We start from the raw sequence: 23,164 nt of genomic DNA on the forward strand, positions 1-23,164 counted from the left end.
CACACACACACACACACACACACACAGACTGTCACCTGTCAACATACTGACAGGTATGGACAGCAGCAGAAGGAGGCGAGGCCGACAGCTGGAGAGTCAGTAGACGGAGGTAGGGAGAGAGAGAAAGAGAGAGAGAGCCGCTGTCTCCAGCCGTCATGAACCTGCCTCTGTACAACGTGTCTGAGATGATGGAAGCAGGTGAGGCAACGCACATCTCCCCATATTGAATGTACCTGATACCGCCACAGCTGGGGGAATCAAGTGCGGTTTACTTAAGTGTTGGGGAGGACGCATCTGGGGCTGCACACTCAACCTGTTCTTGTTTAATGTGCGCCAGTAGGATGTGTAGTTTCGACAGCAAGGTAAGCACCCACCGCTGTGTTTGAGTTTGAGTTTAAATTCATTTATTTTGTTTGTGTATGGATGAATGTGCAGTAAAAGTATAGGATTCACTTTTTCCTCACAGTGGTAGGGGAGTCATTTCCGATAAGTAATTAAATCAGGCAAACACAATACAACAAAAGCTATTTTAGATTTTCAAATATTTGAAATCGGCAATGAAACGGGACAAACGTTAAAAGAAAATGGGATTTACTTTATCTGATTAAATGCAAACAGATTGAGCTGTGGGGAAAGCGATAGATCAACAATCAGAGCTATTCTTTCTTCATAAAAGAGATATACAAGCTTGCACTTCCTGGAGACACAGCCGCCGCCTGGAGACTGGGGAGGAACAGCTTGGCTTCAGCTCTATTATAAGAAGATTGCTCCAATTGTGAATATAGAGTAACAGCCCGGGCTGCTGGATAAGAAGTTAAACAGAACAAATCAATTACTATCAAGTCATAACATATAAATGACCATGGTGTCTCATAAATAAGATCAAAATCCAAAGTTAAAATCGGACCCAATATCAGATGTTTTCATGCTGGCATTCTTGAGTAATATATGATTAATAAAACTAGAAACTATAGTTTATAGAATTTGTAATATGCTGCGGCTGTCAAAGTATAAAAAAACGTGAAATTGCTTTTCTTTCCATGTGGTGTAGTCCCATTTTATAAGTTATTAAACGTGACAAGCAATCTCAACAAATAGGATGGGATAAAACCGTATAATACAAGGCTTGTAAAAAGTTTCAGAAAAAGAATGCAAAAGATTTTGCACTTAGACTTAATCCAATGCCAACATGCGATACAATTTATCCCCCCTTTGTCAAAGAAGTCCTTGCCAACTACAGAGGAGTGACTTCTCATATGGTAAATGAAGAGTGTCTCCTCTTTGTATGTCCTACGAGTGAGAACTGATTTATGTTTGAATTAGTTTTCTGTCTAATTTAATGTGTAATCACTCTTTAGGCTCTTTTAGTCTGTAACCGATGGAACTGAAATGCTGCTGCCTCTATCGTTTTATTTTATTCAACCTTTATTTAACCAGGAAAGTCCCATTGAGATTAAAAATCAATTTTTCAAGGGAGGCAGCAGCATACAAAGCATGCATAGACAGAAGACAAAAGAGGACAAGGAGAACTAAAAGTCAGCATCGGGAACTCGTAACCATCTTGGCAACGACGCTCTCACGAAATGCCAATCTCCACAAGCTTCTCAACCCTTTCACTTGTGATTCTCTTCCTAAACCCCAGACGTGTTCGTGGAGTACGTTCCCCAGTCCACGTCCTTTTGCAGCCAGTTCAAGGGCGGCCACTGGTACTGCTACATCCTGCTGGTGCTCTTCACCTTCGCCCTGCCCGTTGGCATCGTGGGCAACCTGGCCGCCCTGGTCAACTACACCTTCTTCCGCAAGAGCTCCAGCACCAGCCACGTGTTCCTGCTGCACCTGGCGCTGTGCGACTCGGCCTGGATCCTCACCCTGCCCTTCACCCTCTACTTCAGCATCCGGCGGCCCTACCTCAAGGACATCCAGATCTTCTGCCAGTTCAAGAAGGTCTTCTTCACCGTCAACATCTACGGCAGCATCCTCTTCCTCACGCTCATCAGCTTCGACCGCTACGCCGGCACCGTGCACCCCATCAGCTCCCTCCAGTGGTGGAACGTGGGCAAGGCCAAGCTGTGCTCCGCCCTGGCCTGGGTGCTGCTCGCCCTGGGCTCCATCCCGGACCTGTTGGTGACGTTCGGCGAGCGGCGGCCGGGCAACGCCACGGCGTGCATGGACCACATCCAGGGGCCCTTCAACTACGTGCGGTCCATCACGGTGGCGCGGACGCTGGTGGGCTTCGTGCTGCCGTTGGCCGTCATGCTGGCCCTCTACGGCATGACGCTGCGCGTGCTGCGGCGGCGGCGCGGCGGGCGGGGCGGGGGCGGCGGCGGCGGCGATGGCAAGGGCAGGGGCGGCGGCGGCAAGCGGAAGCCCATGCGGCTGATCGCAGCGGCGCTGCTGGTGTTCGTGGTGTCCTTCACGCCCTACCACGCCATGATCATCACGCTGGTGTGCATGCGGCTCCGCGGCGAGGTGACGCGGGCCAACGCCGACCTGCTCTACGCCGCCTACGAGTTCTTGGAGGCCATGTGCAGCGTGAGCTGCTGCCTGGACCCCCTGCTGTACATCCTGGACAGCGAGCGGGTGCAGAGGAAGCTGCGGTCGCTGAGGCGCGGTCGCTACGGGAGGCTGTGTTGCCGTGGCGACCGCAGGGTGGGGGTCGTCAGTTGATGATTGTTTTTTTTTGTTTTTTTCTATTTTTAGGCGAGGTTAGCTGCTTCGATTTGAAATTTGGTTGACTTTGTTTCGCAAAGTAAAAAAAAGGTTTGGTTATTTAGTTTAATAGTTAGCTAGTTTCTTCATCTTTAGTACACTTTATTTTAGAAGTTTGTCTAGGCATTATTGGCTTTTTACAAGGAAAGTGGGATTATTAGAGGGATTATTGGCTGGCAAAATAAAAAATAAACAGCCATAGTAAAATCATTATCAAGCCAATCTTCCAAAAAAAAAGGTAGTGAAGAAATATTTCTATGATACCCAAGATTAGTGTTTGACTGCTCTCTGCAATTCAAACCTAAAACCTTTGAAGTCATCTAATCAGAAGGGAAATTATCTTTCATTATTCATTTTAGACATTTCTTTAATCAATGTCGAAACTGACCTTGACAGGGCAATGAAATTCTTTGGTGTTTTCATTTTAAACGGCTATTTAATTAATATCTATCTATCTTATGGTATCGCCAAAGCCACAGCGCCAAAAAAAACAACCTGATCAAATAATATGCTGGCTGAGCACTAGTCTGGAAAGTGGAAACTGATATGGGAAATGAGGGCGAGAGAGAGAAGTAAATACTTGCTTTGGGAGAGCAAAACATTTCCTCTATATTTGTTGATTAATAGGACCACGGTTGTCCGTGCAGGGACTAATCCATCAACCAGAATGCGGCGCATACTCTATTTCAGTCCAGTAGCGCCCCCCTGTGCTTCAGCCTTGCAACTGCAACTCCGTTCAAGGTGAAGGGTAACTGGGAGCGATAGCACTGTGGTCATCTGCCACTCCACCGCAAGAGGTCTTCGTTCATTTGACTACAATGACGATGGATACCATGAAACTGAGCAGAAGGATGTTTCAGCATGTATTAGTGTGTGTATCGATCTGGCCTTCCAGGTTTTTCCTGAGTGAAATTGAATACAGATGTACAAAAATAACATCACTTCCCATGCGCTGGTGTTATTTTCAGCCAGTGTACTATCATACACACATGCCTATTTAAAGGCAATCCTATCTTAGTCTTTAATCTGCCGGTTTCATATTCACACCAACACACTTCAGGATCTAAATCTCACATGATTTTCTCAAAAGGATTCAACGTGGTGACCTATATCCCAAATCCCCCCGCCTTCCCAATCAATCACACACACACACACACACACACACACACACACACACACACACACACACACACACACAGCCAGCTGTGCTGCCGAGCTATGGGCATCACCTGCAGCCAGGAATAACCATGGCAACTGTCGCCAGGGCCTCCCCCCACCCCCCCCCCCCCCTCCCTCCTCTCAGCATAACTTGATGTCCAGGTGATAAATCACAGGTGTAAAGTAAGGGTCGCTCTCCCTCCGCTGGGAAGCCATTACAATGGCGAGTGAGAGAGCGAGGGGAAGAGAGAGAGAAAGAGAGAGAGATTCACAGAAAAGCACCCTGTTCCCCCCTTTTGTGTTATTTACGCGATGTCCATGGGACAAAAGGAGTCATACGTTATATGTAAATAAACCTGTTCCTCTGGGCTGTTTGCACTGTGTCTGACAACTGCGCTGGTTATTAGGACCTGCTTGCTTATCACCCCTTTGCAAACACAGTGCTGTGTCGCTGATTCAGGAAATATTCAGAGCAAGGAGAGTCTGCTTCATCAAAAGCCTAAGCTGTAAATGTTGGACAGTTGCTTGGCTAGACCGTGAAACGGACAAATACAAGCTCCTGAAAATATAAATGATACCAGCCTACAAATAATTCCACACTTCGTTTGTTGTCCCTTCATAATGTACGTGAAAATAAAACGGACCCTTAAACGTCCCTCAAAGAGTAGCCTGGCTATTGCCAGACCAAGTCCAATCGTAGATTGCACGTTGGTCTGGTAAGGGTGCCGTCATTTTCTCCTGCACAAGAGGCGGGCGTAGTTCAAATGGCTGCAAGCAATTGGCCACCAGCGGGGCTAGCTGGTAGATTAAACTTTTACCAAAACCAGTCGGCAGTAAAGCAAATACATCCTTTCTTTGGAGGAATTGCTCCAGAGCAAGTTTCTGCTCAGCTTTCAAAGAAAACTTGCCCCTGAAATCATTTAAAACAGCAGCGACAGCTGCATCAACGGGTAGCGGTTGCTCCGCTTCGGTGGCTTCGGCTGCTTGCGACGTTTCTCTGTCGTCATCGTGTTTAACCAGCCAATAGCACGCCAGGTGAAAAAAGCCGGCTTGGTGATTGGTGCCAAACGGATTGGGATAGGAAACAGGAAGATTAAACATTCCTCAACGTTCCTTTCCATCCCCATGTGCAGGGCGAATTCCAATCGCCGGCAGATGGGGGTGGGGCTACCCAGTCTACTCAAAGAGGGCATTGGCAGGGGATTGCCCACCACGATGCAGTCATAAGTCTACACCAAACGAGGCAACATAACTGCTGGTTCAGACATTTGAGGCATTAAGAGATAACTGCTACGTGTGAAAGTTGAGCACTGCAGAGGCTGAGCTTGGCCCTAACTCCAGTTATCTATTATGTACAAGAGGAAGGGTCACCCTGAGGCAAACCAATGGCCACACACACATGGTGGCGCACACCGGAAACACTACACGCATGCACACGCAAGCACACATACATCCATACATGTACAGAAATGTATGCCACACGATAATGTAATAAAAATGAAACACATCCTACACAAACATACAGCTGATGACCGTTCCTCCCCACTCCACCCATTCCAGTGTGACCCCTTAGCCACACAGTGGCACTTATAGGCCTGGTAGGTCACTGTAACACAGTAGGACAGGAGACAGATGGCTGCCTCCAGGCCTGCTAGAGTGGCCGGGCAGAACCAGGCGGAGAAGCTAAGTAACCAGAATAGAATCTTTCTTTCTCTCTCTCTCTCTCTCACATGCACAGGCACAGACACACACATGCACAGGCACAGACACACACACACACACACACACAAGCATACACACTCTCTCTCTCACACACACACACACACACACACACATAAATACACAGGCACACACACACAAGTCTAAATATATATTCTTCCTGTTGTAAGACAATTGTAAGCTTATTTTGATTCCCACATCACGCTGTTTGTCTTCATTAAAAGGACAGACTGTGATTTAGTCAGATGGGTATTGTAATCATTCATGCGTGTAGATCTGGTGTTCTAAAATACCCTTAAAAAGCCATCTCTTGGATGCATTCTTTTCATTTTCAGATGACTGGTCGACCAGATGGTACGTTTTTTTAATTTAAGTTTTCCAAAGATTCTTATAAAAAATAAAAAAAGTTTTTCACAATTTATTTTGGGAAATTATATTTTGTATTCTATATTTTCTATATCTGTATTAATATTGCTAGTTTTCCCCCATCCTGTCTAGCAGGTTTGGTTTTGATCTAACTAACATTTGTAACATTATGTTAATATCACGACCGGTGCCTCATAAAGGCCAATGAGAAGCCATGGCGGTGGGTTCATATTGTCACTTGAGTGAGGTCAGTCGTGCTATACGCTTGTTTAATGTAAGACCACAAAAGGGAGGCTATGTTTGAAATACCGGCGACACTAGAGAGCCAAGTTGTCAGGTTGAGGGGGCTTTATCATTTCGACTTTTGTTGAAACCAGACATTCAATTTGTCAGCTTAAGGGAGAGGATCTTTAGCAACGTAGCGGAGAGGGTCATTAGCATGGCCGTTACGTGATTAACTGAAAAGGTTGCAGTTTTCTAAAGAGCCGCAGTGCATTATGGTTATCCGCCCGACCTAAGACGTGTGCTTACCACTTCGCCTGCTACAAATTCATGTGTCATTCGTTTCGATTAGCTTCATTCATGAATAATTGAGGGTTTTAACGACAGGCTTTAACATGGGGCTGGATTCAGACTGCAGCGAGGGCTTTGACACGGTTCACCATGGCATAAAACCCTAAACAGACGAACAAAACCTGTTTACAGTTATTTTACTAATGACGGCGTGTCTCCTTTCCTAAAAGGTTGCAGTTGAACTGAGACGATGCTTTAATCCAACCCATTGTACACGGCCACACCACCAACACCGCTGTTCAAATAAAAGCACACTAAAATAGAAGCGAGGAACCATAGCGTGACCTCTAAGTTTAACACAAATTGGTAACGACAGCCACTGAAGGACCAGAAGTCATTGGCCCACACCGCCCACTGCAACCGAGATGCCAGACACAGCCTCTAGACTTAAAGGCCAAATTCGACTTCTGTGTTCAATAGCCAACGAAGGTACACTTGTGGGTCTCTACACTGGTGCTTGAATTTACAGTTCAGCAGAGTGTTGTCCTGCAAGTCCCCCAAATTTCACTCATGCAATGACATCTGGTATTATCTTTACAACATGAAGAGGACGTGCCAAACACGTAAATTCTTCTCAGGAGAGATGCAACTGTCCTTCAATTGCACCCTGTTTTTGGAGGGATGCACCTAGGTGTTAACCTGAACATTTGGTTACACACAGCCATCTGGGAAGTCGTCCTTGGAAAGTGTCCTTGGAAAGTGTCCTTGGAAAAGGGCAGGCGCCTGGCAGGGGATTGGAAGAACCATATGTCTATCGACGTCTATCTGGTGTTACATAGCTCACGTCCTTCATAGTAGGAGACCGGTTGGTCAAAACCACTATCGTTCATCATAACTTGAAGCCTAGCACCATGGAATCTCTCCAATTGATCATAATATTGTGAATCCTGCTGCCCTCACAAGGTGGTGTACCCATTGTGGCTATTTTACACGGTATAATGTGGCCTAAAGTATGGCCTGACACAATACTGACAGGTCGCTTTCAGAGTCTTTGAGGTACCGTCCCAAGAGAACTTGTCTTTCCGGTCCAATCTGGTTTATTGTCATCACAGAGGCAGAGACGTGAAAGGATTCCCACTCAAAGCTCTCCTCACACTCCCCACAGGGCCAATACGGTTGTGTAATGTTACAGATTAGCACGAGAAGGAGTTGCATTGTGTGACAAATATAAGAAATGCGTCGTGTTTGAGTGGGTGGAAGCGGAGGAACACATGTTTTCCGTGTAAGAAGCTTGCAACGTTGATGTTCAAGGAACATTTTATGTTTATTTCTGGATTTTCATAAGCTCAAAAAGCCCTAATTGTTTTGTTCTGATTTGATTCTCACAAATGTATGTATTTATATATTATGAAAGATAGCATGTTCAAAATCTGAAGGCACATACAGGAAATTATATTCCATCTTTAGAAAATGAATCCCAAAGAGCACCATGAAAGAAGAACAGTCTCAGCAAATATATATAGCCAATGTTGACATTTCCCAGCCATCACCCTAAGCGCTTTTCATTGATCAGCGTTTGGATGTAGTGCCAGCATTCTTTAGGTAGCAGGGCCATTATCAAAGAGCAGCAGGGCACAGATGTCTGCCCTAATGCAATCATTTACCTGAAATGCTCTATCAGGCTGACATTATTTAGCAAAGAGCTCTCACTCACCGTCCAAATCGAAGACGGGGAGGATGGGAAAAGATAGGATGAGATAAGATATAAAATGTCTATTCAAGAAGGTGGTAACAGCTTGGAGTAACAGCCATGAAAACACGGTGCAAATCAAACGAGACTAGATACAACTCGAATACAAATAAAATGCTATAAGAACTGACATGTCAACAATAAGTTTACACCCATCTACAAAACAAATATTGTGGAAAGAATTAGGGTAAATTAAAGATATGGTGTTGCTGAAGTAGGCCACGTTGAGTTGAGCTGCCTGTGAGGCGTCTATAATGAATGGTCGTTCTTACGTGGGCTCCAGTTCTCTCTAGTTCTCTCCACTATAGCTATTTTTAAAAATCTATTCGGAATGGAGTTGGGTGATACTCCAAATGTTCATTGCGCTGTTGTTATTATTGTATTGCTGTGGTTCATGGATGTCTATCTTGTCATGCTTGCAAGTGCCCAGACACGCACGCACGCAGGCACACACACGCACGCACACACACACACACACACACACACACTTACATGCACTCGCACACACACAAACACACACCATCTGTCGACCCCTGCCGCTCCACATCTCTGTGGAGTGCATAGGCTCTACCTGGATACAGTATGATTCTCTCTCGCTCTTGGCTCTGTGTGCACTCTCTCTCTCTCTCTCTGTTCTCTCTCTGTTCTCACTCTCTCTATCCTGAAGCCATGTGAGTCTAAAAGCTTACCCTGGACACACTGGGCCTAAGCATCTGAGGTGAGACCGTATTCTTACGACTCAAGAAAACAAAGTGTAACCCAAGGGTTACCTACTACTACAGTGGTTTCAAAGAATTCCAAGAGTTGAGGGAAACACTTGTAGTAATCATTTTGTTATTAACACAACAGTTCTACCGAAACAGGACATAAAATCGATATGTGCTATACATTGTTTCCACAGTTCCTGTGATGTGAGTCTAGGGATTGAGAGCTTGTTCGCTGGGACCGTCGGTTGATTCGGAATCGAGCGGCCGACAAAATGTCAACTGAAAACAACGAACACAACAAAGTTAAATATCAGTGAGCTTTCGTAACACAACCTTTTCATGGCAGATTGTTATTGTATCATTAAAGGTCATCAATGTCCACATCCTATTGGCTCAGACATGTTGAGCAAGATGCCTAGCCCCTACCGGCTCCCGTGGATAAAAGCAGCTCAACAAGAAGCCCCTGCCCTCAAATACGTTTTTATTGGTTCGGTTTTCCCCTTTTAATCGAGCGTGCTGTATTGAGACGACACGTATTTGCGAGGATTGTGTCATTACACTACACTCCCTCATTGCAGCCGTCCACTCACTCACAGAGTGCAGCAAGTGACTAACAGAGGGTGAGCCACTCGACTCCCCTAATTACCTCTCGTTAAGGACTCATCGCTGACGGTCGCCACAGAGAGGAGAGTTCTGGGTTGATATTATTATACGGTGAGCTCTGTGGAGTGAATCGCATGCTCGCCACCGCCGTGTGATGTAATCGCATACCGGGAGCCATGTGACTCTGGGCTTGTTTTGAAGAGGGGCTGCATGCCCAGGGGTGAGGGGGGGGGGAGGGAAGAAGTGAGGGATGGCATGCTGTTGACGAAAGAGGATGGAAGGAAATGAGAAGAGATGTTGCAGGATTTGGATTTTGAAAAAGAGTGTTGAGTATGAAGACTGTCATAAAATAAATGGGAGGAGGGGGGACGCAATGACTTTGGTAATGCTAGGGGAACTAGATGGACATGCTTGGAGAATGAGCTGAAATGCTAGATGAACTAGGGGAAATGCTAGGTGAAATGCTAGGTGAACTAGGGGAAATGCTAGGTTAACAAGGTGCAATGGCAGGGAATAGGGCGGAATGCAAGGTGAACTAGTTGAAATGCTAGGTAAACTGCTAGGTCCGTTCTGGTGTATGTGTGTTAACCCTTGATTTTGAAAAAAGAAAAATGAATCATGCAGAATGTAATCAAGAAATCTTCCTGGACTGAGTCTGGACTGAGTGCTAATACAAAAGGTTCCCACTGATGAATAAAATATGAGGGTACCAATTCAATTTGTAAACTATCCAATATGTTCGTAAAGCCTGATAACAGATTTTCAGCCTAACCAAATTGGCCAAGAGATAATAAGATATTCAACTTGTCGAAGAAATAAAAAATGGTGCAGCAAATCAATTAGTATTCAAAAGGATCATGGGAGATGAGGAATGTGAAACCAAAAACAATATTTTATTGATGTAATACCAGAGGCCAGCAGGAAACCCACTGTAACACAACCATGAGGCAGCACATTCCATCCACACACACACACACACACACACACACACACACACACACACACACACACACACACACACACACACACACACACACACATTCACATACACACACACACACATTCACATACACACACACACACACACACACACACACACACACACAAACACTGCATAGACTGTGTGGACAGACCTCCAAGCACAACACACACACATAACAAAAAACTCGCTCTCTATTCAGCTTTGGAATAACACCACCTAAACACACAGTCACGCACACTCCCACACACACACACACACACACACACACACACACATTCCTCGCCGGCGTAACTCACTGAAGAGGCGCCGGTGGAAGATGAACTTCCCGGCCAGCAGGCCCGTGATGATGGCCAGGATCCAGCACACCACCTTGACGGCGTTCCAGCCCCCACCGGGGTACTTGTTGAACAGGAAGGAGAAGCAGTTCCCCACCACCGCCATGTGAGTCTGCGTCTGGCTGTGGGAAATGGGGTCTTCGGCGAAGATCAGGAAGTTGCAGAAGGTCACCAGGTAGGCCACGACCATGCGCGACCACGGGTGCTGGAAGTAGTAGCGGAAACGCGCGTCTATCTCCATGGTGACGGCGACGAGTTCCCAACCCCACCCCGCTCCCGGCGCGGCTACGCAGCCGGCAGTAGCGGGGGCCACCTGTGGGTGTGGAGGAGAGAGGGGGGGTTTGAAGTTAGGTGGGCATGGGAGAAGGGGGTGTTAAACTGGGGTGGTAGTTTCGAGGTAGTGGTTGGTCCCTGGAGGTGTGGGGGGAGATTGTAAAAGTGTAGCCCAGAGGTGGGGTTGTCTCATGGTTGGACCCTGGTCCCTGGAGGTGTGGGGGGGGGGGATTGCTGAGTCCAGAGGTGAGGGTGTTAAACTGGGATGTTGTGTAGTGTAGCCAGAGGGGGGTGCTAAACGAGGGTGATAAACTCAGGGGGGTTCAAACCCAGAACCTTTTGGCTTCAAGTCAAACCACATGACTGCTAGACTATCCTGTTTTTGTTTTGTTTAATGAATGCTTTGGGAGAGGCAGATAAGCCTGACTATATCCTCTGGCGGAGATTACCAGTGGGTAAATATTAGGATTATGTGCAATTCTCTGATGGTTATGTGACCATCCTCAGTCATGGATGATCACATTATGATCATCCATGGCTTCATTTCAAAATGAGATAGCTTATGGGAAAGGGACCGGACACATGAACTCATCAGCTATATTAGGTAGAACTGTCACTCGTTTTAGAGCATGTGTGGTACCAGCAAATCCCATGCATCCATCCAGGATATAGTCAATAGACCAACAGCACAAAGCACACTGTAAAGAAACTGAGTAACGACGTGAAAGGAAGAAGATGAATCAGTTACAATCGTGACAATCTTTTGTTTATATAATGGTAGAGAGACAGGCCGTCTGTAGTGCAAAGCTACACTCAATGCGTCGTCACTTTCCTCAAATTACGGCCCTGACTTTTAGCTGGACCTTCTAAATCGGTTCCCGGCTGTGACACCGTTTCCTAAAATACCCACGGTGGCAATTGGACGTTCATGTCCCGGCAAGACACATATATGTGTGTATTATTGAAACATTTTGATATGATATCCAAGCAAACAGTCTATTTAGAAATAGCAATAGGCCAACTGGTTAGCCCCATATGGGTATAAGAGATGATATGCATGTAACTGTCCAATGTATATTCGGTAATGAGTCTTCATGATTTCGCGTTAATAATAAACGCCCCTCTAAAAAGCCCCTGGACCACCTTAAAATTTCTATCTGACCATGGACTGGCCAATAGGAAAGATTATTGCCACGAACACTACAGGAAATGCACAAAGAAGCGTTGTTATTTCTAAGGAATCCAGTTATATGGTGTTGCCTGATTCTGACGATTTCTGTATCGTTCACGTCGGAGAACAACTCCACGAACACACACACGCATGACCCAGCTGCCAGAGCCGCTATACGGTCCTACTTAAAACCTTTGCAAATCTTGACAATCTCGCAGGTCCTGCAGAGAGCATGATTTAAACACTATAGTGTGCACATAAATCGGGTTGCAGCTTCAACAGCCCATAGCTCATCCCCCCCTCTCATATGTGTGTCCATGTCAATCAAAACGATAAAGCAACGCACCTGCCCCGCGGTGATCTATACCTTGTCTGTCTCTCAGTCGATCGACAGGACAGACAGCCCCGCACCCGGTCGGTTCTCCTGCCACATCGAGCCTCGCAAACCCACTGTGGTGGTGGTGGTGGTGGTGGTGGTGGCGCTCCGGCCGGCGGTCAACCCAAACAGCACCAGACGTGGAGTAGCTGAACCATGGTGGTCTGAAATGTGGCGGGATTATCCATGCGACCTGTTGTTGTTTTTCGCTATGACAGAGGCGCCCCCAAATCCTCTGCCATTGTGTCGGCTGTCCATTTACCGGCTGCTTGCTCAGCACAGCGGAAGCGCTCCCCTGGTTGCTCCCGTACTGGGTAGTCTCTGGGATGATGATGATGATGATGATGATGATGCTACCGTACACCGTGCAGCAGATGTGCGCGGGGCCGCGATTAACGTTTATGCCCACAGTGCGCGTACGCGCATTGACTTGAACGCAACGCCAAGTAAGCCAGTAGTAGCGGATGTTTTTTTGCTATTATACAGTATTTACTTATTTGTTATTACCAGGAGTGGTTGACAAGCAGAGCAAGGAAAAGATGTCAGCAGATGTTCCCCAAAGACGCCTACATGTTTAACGTGCGTGTCTCTGAGACACGCAGATTAAATACTGTTTCATAATATGTGGGCCTTACTCATAATCTCAGAGTGGTGCTGATGTTGAAGCGTGCGTGTGTGTGTGTGTGCGCGCGCAGACGCCGAAGGAGCCTCGTCTACGCACATGTTTGATCACGTGATCGTGGGGTTGATGACGATACGTACCGGGGGGCGGATTCTTCCGCTGTAGTCCGCTTCCGGTTTTAGTGTAGGCCGCTTCCTGGTCTGCTGTTCGCTCGGGGTTTGCCTGCTCAGCTTTTATTCGTCTCAGTCATAAGATTTAAAGCAAAATGTCACACCAAACGGGGATTCAAGGTAACAGCGTTTCTATTACTATGTGCGGACCGGGAAGACCCTCTGAGCTCAGTGTGTGTATGTGTATGTGTGTGCATGTGTGTGTGTGTTTGTGTGTTTGTCTGTGTGTGGTTTCTGGTGAACTTCCAGAGACGTGGAGCACATCTAGGAAAGCTAGCGCTCAGACGAGCTAGCTCCAGCTAACCTGATATGTGTATGTGTGTCTCCACCGTTTTGATTCAAATCGCAATTGAGTGTGACTGTGCGCATTGCAACAGGTGTATGTCACGACCATCCTGTACTCTTCACACACTTTAACATCAAATGTAGTCGTGTCATTGTGTCTGCTCCTTCCCAAACAAGTCGACTCGGTGTATCGTTCTCAACTTGGAACAATTGGACAACGCCTTCAAACGATTCACCTAAAAAAAACACCACACGTTTAACCCCAGGTTATATCGGTGGATAATAGGTCGACCCAGTATCGGTCTGTCGTTGATTATTCTTTACAAACGCAAGATGAGCAGACTCAATATGCTGGCCCTTCCAGTGGGTATTTATGACATGTCTATCACAAGACTGTATAAGTCAATCTGACAGATTGTGGTTGAGTGTGAAGGGATGTCTCACACCAATGAGCTGAAGCATATTTATATGGAATTGCTAAGGTGTTAGAATGTCTGTATGTTTGCAATGATGCAATGCTACTTATTGTGTGGACTTGTGAATCCAAGTGTACTTGGATGTACGAGGCTTGTTCAACGTAAGAATTAGGATCATTAACATGGATAAGACTTATGTTGATTCATAAAAGCATGTTCTATGACATTATATAGTATATTGTTCCTTAAGATATGATCATGGATGTGTTGAGCAAATCAGTTGATCAACACATCCAAGATCATATCTTATCCAATTTGATTGTATTACAACAAGAGTAAACGCAAAGTGATATTTAATCTCCATGTCATCTACAGCGGGTAACGACCTAAAGGACGTCTTTGCTGATGCCAGGAACGGAGACCAGTTCCGAGTCTTGAAGATTGTCATTGATGATGGTAAGCAGAAGGATGCTGCAACCTGATCATTAGGAGGATGCTATATCAGACAGTGTTGTCATACATCAGTACTGTGTGTTTTATTTTATCATAGTCGTAGTTAGGAAAACATGCCTCTCAACCATGTCGTGTGGCATGGTAAGAAATACACCACCATAGTCAACCAAAATCATTTTTGGTTTTGTATGACACTGTGCTTGAATAGTTAGTTTGCATTAAACTTTATGAAGACTTGATAATAATCATAATATAAACAGACTCAATTTGAGATCTTTATGAATATGGTGTTGAATTCTCATTCATTCATTCTTCCACTGCTTTTGGTTTAGCTAAACATTTCATGACCAACATTGTGAAGAAATTGCCACCTGTAATGATTTGCCCCCGACCCGTCTCCTCTCCAGAGCAGTTGGCTCTGGGGTGCACCAGGCAAGCCTCAAAGCAATGGGACCAGGAGTACGATTCCCTAGTCCTGCCACTCCTGGAAGAAGGCATGCCCTGCTACATTCTGTACCGGTTGGACTCCTCAAACAACCAAGGCTACGAGTGGATACTACTGGCCTGGTCACCAGAACGCTCTCCTGTAAGAGAACCCATGCACTCAATAAGAAAACATGTTGTAGCTTATCAGAAAGGTTTCAGCAAACTACATTTGTAAAGCCTTTCAAATATACATGTTTCGATGGGCTGCCCTTCATTTTGCTGTTGTTGTTGCTTTTTTAAGCAGTAAAGTAACGCGCTGACCTAGTCATTCCTGATATAACCGTGGCTCCTTTTTAATGGGAACTTAAAGGACAATTCCGGTCTGGGTATCGTAGCTGTACCTCTTGACATCCATTATCAATATAATTAGTCTGAATTACTTCCTTGTAGCAATTTTATTAAAGGGCTTTTGGCGTGAGCGTGCCTACCACTAATGTAAACAATGGCAATAAAGCACTTTAGACTGTTGGAATCAATGTGCATAAACCAGTATGGAGAGGACAAGATAACAGTGAATCATTACACTATGTACTTCACAAAATGTCTTATCGGCACTTGACAGATTTGGCACATTGGAGTGATTTTGCCAAATTCTAATGGTAGCAAATGTTTGAGTAAACTCAGGAGAAACTGTCTCTCTTGCAAAAGGCATGGCTTCCTGAACACATGAAGGTTAGACCAAAGAGAAAATTAGTTCCGATGGTTTGATCACTGAGACCGGAGTTGTCCTTTCAGCTCTTCACACATCCCGGACACAATGTTGTGCCGGAACCATTGTATTTGTTTACTTTAAAAAGTGCACCATGATGCACCACTCCTTGTGAATTGGCAACGTGATGGTGTCACATTTCCACAGCATCGGCACAGCCTCTGTGGCTTCCGGAACGGGCAGATTGGCTGGCAGTGAAGCCCGGTCGCTAACCCGGGCTCTAGGCTTGAGTAAAACATTCCTGGTCGGCTGGTTGGGACTTGTCCAGCTCTGCAGACATTTTTTCAATGCTTTGCAGTTGTGCTTGCTGAGGGGATGTATTGAAGAGGAGTGGTTGATACTATATTGGTTTGCGCTCCGAAGCGGCCCGATGCAGCCGAGGGATGTCTGAAAACGTATTGGGTATCAATCAGGAGTGTCAGGAGGACATGCTTCAATGGATGAGTTAAGGAGCAGAACATTTGCCAACATTTGCTGTTAAAACCCACAAGATGTGTTGGCTTGTGCTTTCCATTAGAAAGTAATCACTAAGGAAAATCAGGGCTTTAGGCATTGGTAGCTTGTGGTGGTTCATCTGCCAATATCATCTGCCTTTATCTAATAAGTTATTGATGAATGCATCGAAAAAGTAATCAATAGAATAAGCCACAATGAAATTAGTTGCAGTCCTTATTGAAGTATCCTTGTTTTTTCAGGTCCGACCTAAGATGTTGTACGCTGCGACCCGGGCCACTCTGAAGAAGGAGTTTGGTGGTGGAATCATCAAAGATGAGGTCTTTGGGACCACAATGGTTGGTGGACTTTCTAACAGTTTTTCGTGTGTGTGTGTGTGTTTCAATAACATAAGTCATATGAGGAGTCACATGGTGCGGTTGGTTCTCTCCACAGGACGAAGTCAATCTCAGTGGCTACAAGAAGTTTCTGACCGCTCAGGCTGCTCCTCTTCCTCTGACCGCCGCCGAAGAAGAACTGCGACAGATTAAGCTGAGCGAGGTACGCACGTACACAAACACACACACACACAGACACACAGACACACACACACACAGACCCAATCTCTGTTGGAAGTTGTTGTTCCGCCTCACTTCAGAGGCTGGGCTAGGGTCGTGCTCACCCCGCCATCGTGGAGCTTGTAACTTTACCTGTACTGAACACACAGATGAGGAGATTCGCACCACTCCGCTCAAAATAGAGTTTTGTCAGGTAATATATGGAAATCCACTCTGAATGTATTGTTTCTAAGGAGTGTAATGTTTTGTCCCAGTCGAGAGCTTTGCTAAAAGTTTCAGTTATCATTTAACTTTCTGCTTTTCATAAGCCGCAAAGGCACGCATCCCGCTGACTCTGATGTTTTCACAACAGAGAAACACCTTGAACACCCCCGCCTTATCTGTTTTCCTGTGTATATGATCCAATGAAATATAGATAGACATATACACACTGTATTAAAAACAAAGCTCTATATCAATGAAGAGCTGGCGACGCAACAACCACAACAACAACAACAACAACAACGGCAACAGCCACCACCGCAAGTCTGTGTCAGTGCAAGGTCAGGGGCAGCAGAAGGAGTGCATATGCTTGCTTGGCAGGAACCAACCCACCCCAGTACTAAAGATGCTGATGCACTGGAACACGCACGGCAACTCCTGCCTGCAGATCATGAATCCATTAGTCGTTTTACAGCACACACCCGTCCCATACCGCTGTGTCCACATGTAACGCCCCCGTCCGAAGCGATGGGATCTCTAATCACACTAATGAAGGCTAAAACACGGTTGTATGCGTTACATTATTTACGGTCCTAAAATACACTGAATGACTTTCACCATCTATTTTGTGAGCTGCAAGACTATTATCGGTGTGTGTGTGTGTGTGTGTCCTCTTGGAGGACACAACTTCAGAAAATTCAGCGAGATGATTTCTCTCAGTAGGAATATCGAAACACATCGATGCAAAACACATCGATTTGCACTGATGCTAAGACGAAAACTGCTGAGTTGCTGCCGTCCCTATGGGGATCCAACTAATATCTGCTATTGAGGTTTGATGCTACAGCGAGATAAAGACGTGCTCTTCTTATATCAAGCTCCACGGTTCCCCCTGTAGTGATGGCGCTCCGTCTGAGGAAATTTAGTTTATCTGCGGAAATGAGAAATACTGCATACCCTGTAAAACGAGAGCCGGGTGCTGTGTACCCCACTGACACTACATCCGGTAGGTTATGACACTGCTTCTGTGCCAGGTTCCGTCATTGTGGTGGAAGGTTGAATCAACACCTGCGTTTGAACAACAGACTTTTGGCATGCTGCTTGGCCTGCTTTTTTTAATCATCTCACTTTTTAATCTTTCCTTTGTCTGTTGTCCTGTGAGATGACGTTGCAGAAAGCAGCGGTTTTTGTGTGATTTATTTTTCATTATTAAGTGTTAATCTTTTTCTTTAACCTCTTTTGATCTCATTTTGGAATTCTTTCCTATAAACTGCTTGGGACCATTGCGCGGTTGTTTTGAAAGAACCCTAAAGGGGCGCGGGTCATAGTGGTGGTAATGTGGTGGTAGGCGTTTAGTGTTGCTGCTACGTGCTCCTTCATGACCAAATAAGGAAGTGACTGGAGAGCTGTGTGACACAAAGGGAAGCTACCGGTAGCATGATGAGTCGGGGAGGCGATGGATCCTCCCACTGAAAAAAAAAAAAGTTCCCATTATTTTGATCCGCAGAGGGGACCAAATGAGGTAAACAAAACGAGTTGAGCGACCAATATCATTAATCAAACAGAGGGCTTAAAGACCAGCTACCGTCTTTATTCTCAACATTACAGGCTAAGTCATGTTTATGGTGCGTTCCAATTCAAGTGCAACAGGCCTCTGGATCTGATGTGATGTGATGTAGTAATCTAGCAGTGAGGCATGTCTCCTTCTCCCTCCGGCATTGTCTTGCTGTGGGGTCCCTGTCACTTCCCATGGAAGCTGCTCCTCTGATTGGATAGCTGCAGTGTGTCTGTGGCTTCTAAAAAAGGGTATAACCCCAAACCACACACTTTACTCAGAGGATCTTGTACTCTGAGTGTGTGTGTGTGTGTGTGTGTGTGTGTGTGTGTGTGTGTGTGTGTGTGTGTGTGTGTGTGTGTGTGTGTGTGTGTGTGTGTGTGTGTGTGTGTGTGTGTGTGTGTGTGTGTGTGTGTGTGATTTAAAAGTGAAACAAAGTCTTAACTATTCAAAACACTATCCCAAATGTAATTTGTGAATTCAAATAAAGCATTTAAAACGTGTGTGTGTGTGTGTGTGTGCTTTAGGTGCAGACGGACATCAGCGTGGACACGAAGCAGCAGACCCTGCCTGGCGTGGCCTTCCCCATGCACGGAGACGCCATGGATGCCCTGCTTCGCTTCAGGAGCAAGGAACTCAACTACGTGCAACTCGTACGTACACTGGGCTTCACCAGCGAAACCCGGAAAACCTCCAAGTCTCAATGGGGAACGTTTTAATCAGCTCGTAGCTTTAAACGATCTGGACCTATCTGTAGTCTCCGCCGGTCGACAGGGACTTCAATAACGTCGTAAATAGAATCACGCCCTATAAATGGCCACTCTGCTCTTCTTTGTTTACAAGAATCGCGCCCACACGACACTCCCAAAACCCCTCCCACTCACACCAGCCCGCCAGCCAGGCTGTGCTAGTCCGAGTCACACAGTTGCACAGCCGGAGTGGGCAGACCACTGTTATTGACTATTTTTGACTATTTTTGACTGAAATTATGTCTTCATTTTGGACCAAGGCACCTTTATCCGCTGCTCGCCTCCCCCTCATTGAAATTCAGAAGCGCTAACTCGTGATTCGATTACAAGACAATGAAGTCGAGCAGTACAGGACTCTGGCGGTAGCTACGGCTCCATACTTATACAGCTCCAATTGTCTGGTCGTCAAAGAGAGCCATTCAAATGTGTTGTGGGCGGCATTAGCTCAGGGGGTAGAGCGGGTTAACTGCAAGGTTGCTGGTTCGATCGTCCCCGATCCTCCTAGCTGAGTGTCGAGGTGTCCCTGAGCAAGGCACCTGACCCTAACTGCTCCCGACGAGCTGGCTGTCGCCTTGCATGGCTGACGCCGCCGTCGGTGTGTGAATGTGTGTATGAATGGGTGAATGTCAGGCAATATTGTAAAGCGCTGGTTACAAAAAATGCGCTATATAAATGCAGTCCATTTACCATTTACCATTTTTTGCAAAGGGGAACCGTGTGGATGGTGGGTGCTGAGGTTCTTGTCTTCTCAGATCCTGATTATATCACCTTTTGTGTGACTGTTGTTTATCAGGTTTCAGGGCTGCATGTATAGATGCAGAACGACAGGTCTCATGGCATTGCTATGTTGGAGAGTATCTGTTGAGTTGTTTGCTCATGGATTGAGGAATTGAGGTTGTTAATGCAAATGCCGTCAACAAGATAAACAGGATTTTCCATTCCCTCTTTTTTTTTAACACAGCACAACCCCCCCTAGCTTTGTCATTTATATGAACATGTATTTCAAATTATTCCTCCTGCAATTTAGCAAATCCCATACAATACTGATCATTAATATATACATTCAAAGTAATGAGTTGACAGGCTGTTGGAGAAATCAGATTGCAGTGAATAGTAGCGAGATGGTATACATGGTTGTAATCAATTATTAAAATGAACCACAACCATACAATTACTGTGCAATGTTGTGTATCAAGTGCGTATGGTAATCATTATATGATATTGGTTGCATAGTGGATGTTTTTAGCCTAAGCCTGCTAATGATGAAATAAGCTGCTTTCCCACCCCTCGTGGGAGGGAGGGGTTGGAAAGTAGGTTTTTTTGGTGTTTTTAATTATCGTTTTTTTGTATTTACCTTTAAAAAATATTTATAGAACAGGCCCGGCCGTAATGACAGTGTTTCAAATAACACTGTAGTGGTAATGGTGCAAATACTGGTTGATGGTGGTAGCCATTGAGTCTACTATGTCTTCCTCATGATTCGACCCAAAAACAATTCTTGATTTAAAACAATATCCGAATATAGTGAAATAGTTTGGTAAAGTTATATCGGGAAATAGTTTGGTAAAGGCCAAACGATAGCGGTCGCCCTTGTTCATAATGCTTGGTTGCTGTTGTCCTTGGCCCACAGAAAATCGATTTTGAGAAGGAGCTGATCAAGCTGTCCAGCACGGAGCCCACCGAGGTGAAGGAGCTGCCCAGGAGGATCGCCAAGGACTGCGCACGCTACCACTTCTTCCTGTACAAACACTCCCACGAGGGCGACTACCTGGAATCCACAGGTGAATACAGGGCGCTCAGGGACCGGGGAAACAGAACAGGGTGGGGTCTAAGGTTGCTGGTTCGAACCCTCTCGCGACCGTCCTTGGATTAAACATGTTTAGTGTTTTCTTTGGTATCTGACGTTGACCCAGTTTGGATTAGAGGCGGGTTCACATATTCCTAAAGAGGTTTTCTGGATTGCAAGGAATAGTATTGGGTAAATTAAGAACAGCAAAATAGCCATTTAATTATAATAAGCATTGTAAGCGTGTTCCTTTTCCTTTACCATTACTGCCATAATCTGTCTCTCTCCTCGCACGGTTGTCACCATTGCTGCTGTGTATGAATGTTTCTTCATGAATGCATTCCTTGTAAAGTGTTTCATTAAGATGACTTAAGCTGTTTCAGGAGTTTCCATGAAAGAGATGGTTGGGACACAAATCTTGACAATTCTACCAACAGGGTTAGCTAATGTTGCGAATAAATTTAATGTAACGTTCAAGATCCTCAGAACAGAGAATCATCCTGAAATAAATGGCAATTGTGAGCTACTCAGTTAAAATCTTATCTCAACATCGACGTCAGTGATGTATTTTCTATGAAACTCATGTGCGACGTGTCCCGGTCTCTCCTCCATCGGCGCGGTGGCAGTGTTCATCTACTCCATGCCCCTGAACACATGTACCATCCGGGAGAGGATGCTCTACTCCAGCTGCAAGAACCCCCTGGTGGATATGGTGGAGAACCAGATGCAGATGGAGATCGAGAAGAAGGTAGCCACACAGATCAGACTCAAGATTCATGTCTAAAGTCTGACAGCAGACCAGCTATAATCAGGGTGAACGGGGCCTTTCAATTACTTTCGAACACAAACTCAGCCAGGCTCTGAGCTGAAGCCCTCCAGAAGTTCTGCGGTAAGATGGTAGGACTGCTGGATACGGGATTACTACGAAGATCACAGAGCTCCTCATGGCTACGAAAGTGGGACATGACCAGGGGTTGCAGATGGCGTTCGTACGAAAAATTCTTTGCATTCTTCTGTTCAAACCATGATTACTGTCTTGGCTAGCAAATTTAGGCAAATTTGCATGACGCTAGACGATGTCTCTGTGTTAATTAGATCAATTAATTTGATAAAAGTAGGGGTGGCAATTTGGAGGAACCAGCAAGGCTAAACTAAATTATCCAACTGAAAAAATCCCAACCTTCCCTTCAGGTCTCCCTCCAAAGCCACTTCCCGAAAACACCTGACTATCTCAGTAGGGTTAGCAATCGCATTAGCAATAATGTAGCCTTGTGGAAGACTCCGGCCATGTGCAATCAGTGCACAGGCAAAGACAGTGCAGGTATCCCGGCATGTAGAATTCGAGCCAAATGAGATGAGTGAAAGGGATTTTATGTATTGATTGCTGTCAGAATGTAAATGAGAACTTAAGCAAAGAAATAATACTTCCGAAATAAATTGCCTACCCTAGCTTCAATTTGAGAATACTTAATTAAATTCACAGAATAATCAGAGGAATATTTTCATTCCTACTTGTATACTTAACTTGTGTGTCTGTGTAGAAGATTGTCCATCTATAATCTGTATTTTCTCTGAGGTGTACCTGGAGATTGTTTATCTATAATCAACCTTCTCTCTGCATGTACTGTAGATTGTTAATCTATAATCTGTGCCCTCTCTCTGCGTTGTAGCTGGAGATTGACAATGGTGACGAGCTGACCCCTGACTTCCTGTACGAAGAGGTCCACCCCAAGCAGCATGCGCACAAGCAGGCCTTCGCCAAGCCCAAGGGCCCTACAGGCAAGAGGGGGGCCCGACGCATCACTAGGCCAGCCACGGAGGGCGGGGAGGACGACTAAATAGCATACAAACCCCCCCACGTACTCTGTAGTGAAACATTCCGAGAGTAAGGGCAAAGTTACACACTTCAACACACTTCTTTTGTAAAAATTTAAAACAGCAAACATCATCGACCTCAAATGTGATATATATATATATATATATATATATAAATAAAACATTCACTGAGAGACTGTTCTATGCACACCAAGATGAGCTGAGCCAATGTTAGTTCTGTTAGA

General features: G+C 45.5%; 3 protein-coding genes across 3 annotated transcripts in view; 2 read left to right on the plus strand and 1 right to left on the minus strand.

Annotated features, from left to right (window-relative positions):
* Window positions 1-12,912, minus strand: part of tmem117 (transmembrane protein 117) — a 30,138-nt gene extending 17,226 nt beyond the window's left edge. Inside the window, exons 1-2 of the mRNA XM_084477168.1 lie at window positions 12,654-12,912; window positions 10,804-11,155 (exon numbers count right to left, since the gene is read on the minus strand). Coding sequence (XP_084333294.1) covers window positions 10,804-11,083 — 280 coding nt within the window. The 5' untranslated portion in view covers window positions 11,084-11,155; window positions 12,654-12,912. The remainder of the gene's footprint in view (window positions 1-10,803; window positions 11,156-12,653) is intronic.
* Window positions 55-2,670, plus strand: LOC311357391 (P2Y purinoceptor 1-like). Its single transcript, XM_084477326.1, has 2 exons — window positions 55-198; window positions 1,643-2,670. The coding sequence occupies exons 1-2, from the start codon at window positions 156-158 to the stop codon at window positions 2,665-2,667; spliced, it is 1,068 nt and encodes a 355-aa protein (XP_084333452.1). The 5' UTR covers window positions 55-155; the 3' UTR covers window positions 2,668-2,670.
* A 547-nt stretch (window positions 12,913-13,459) lies between the features above and the next one.
* Window positions 13,460-23,101, plus strand: twf1a (twinfilin actin-binding protein 1a). Its single transcript, XM_084476900.1, has 9 exons — window positions 13,460-13,574; window positions 14,531-14,611; window positions 15,016-15,194; window positions 16,499-16,594; window positions 16,692-16,796; window positions 19,097-19,222; window positions 20,949-21,099; window positions 21,731-21,852; window positions 22,775-23,101. The coding sequence occupies exons 1-9, from the start codon at window positions 13,550-13,552 to the stop codon at window positions 22,940-22,942; spliced, it is 1,053 nt and encodes a 350-aa protein (XP_084333026.1). The 5' UTR covers window positions 13,460-13,549; the 3' UTR covers window positions 22,943-23,101.
* Window positions 23,102-23,164: the final 63 nt, after the last annotated feature.

This window comes from Micromesistius poutassou (assembly GCF_964030765.1).
Source record: "Micromesistius poutassou genome assembly, chromosome: 13".
Classification (NCBI taxonomy): Eukaryota; Metazoa; Chordata; class Actinopteri; order Gadiformes; family Gadidae; genus Micromesistius; species Micromesistius poutassou.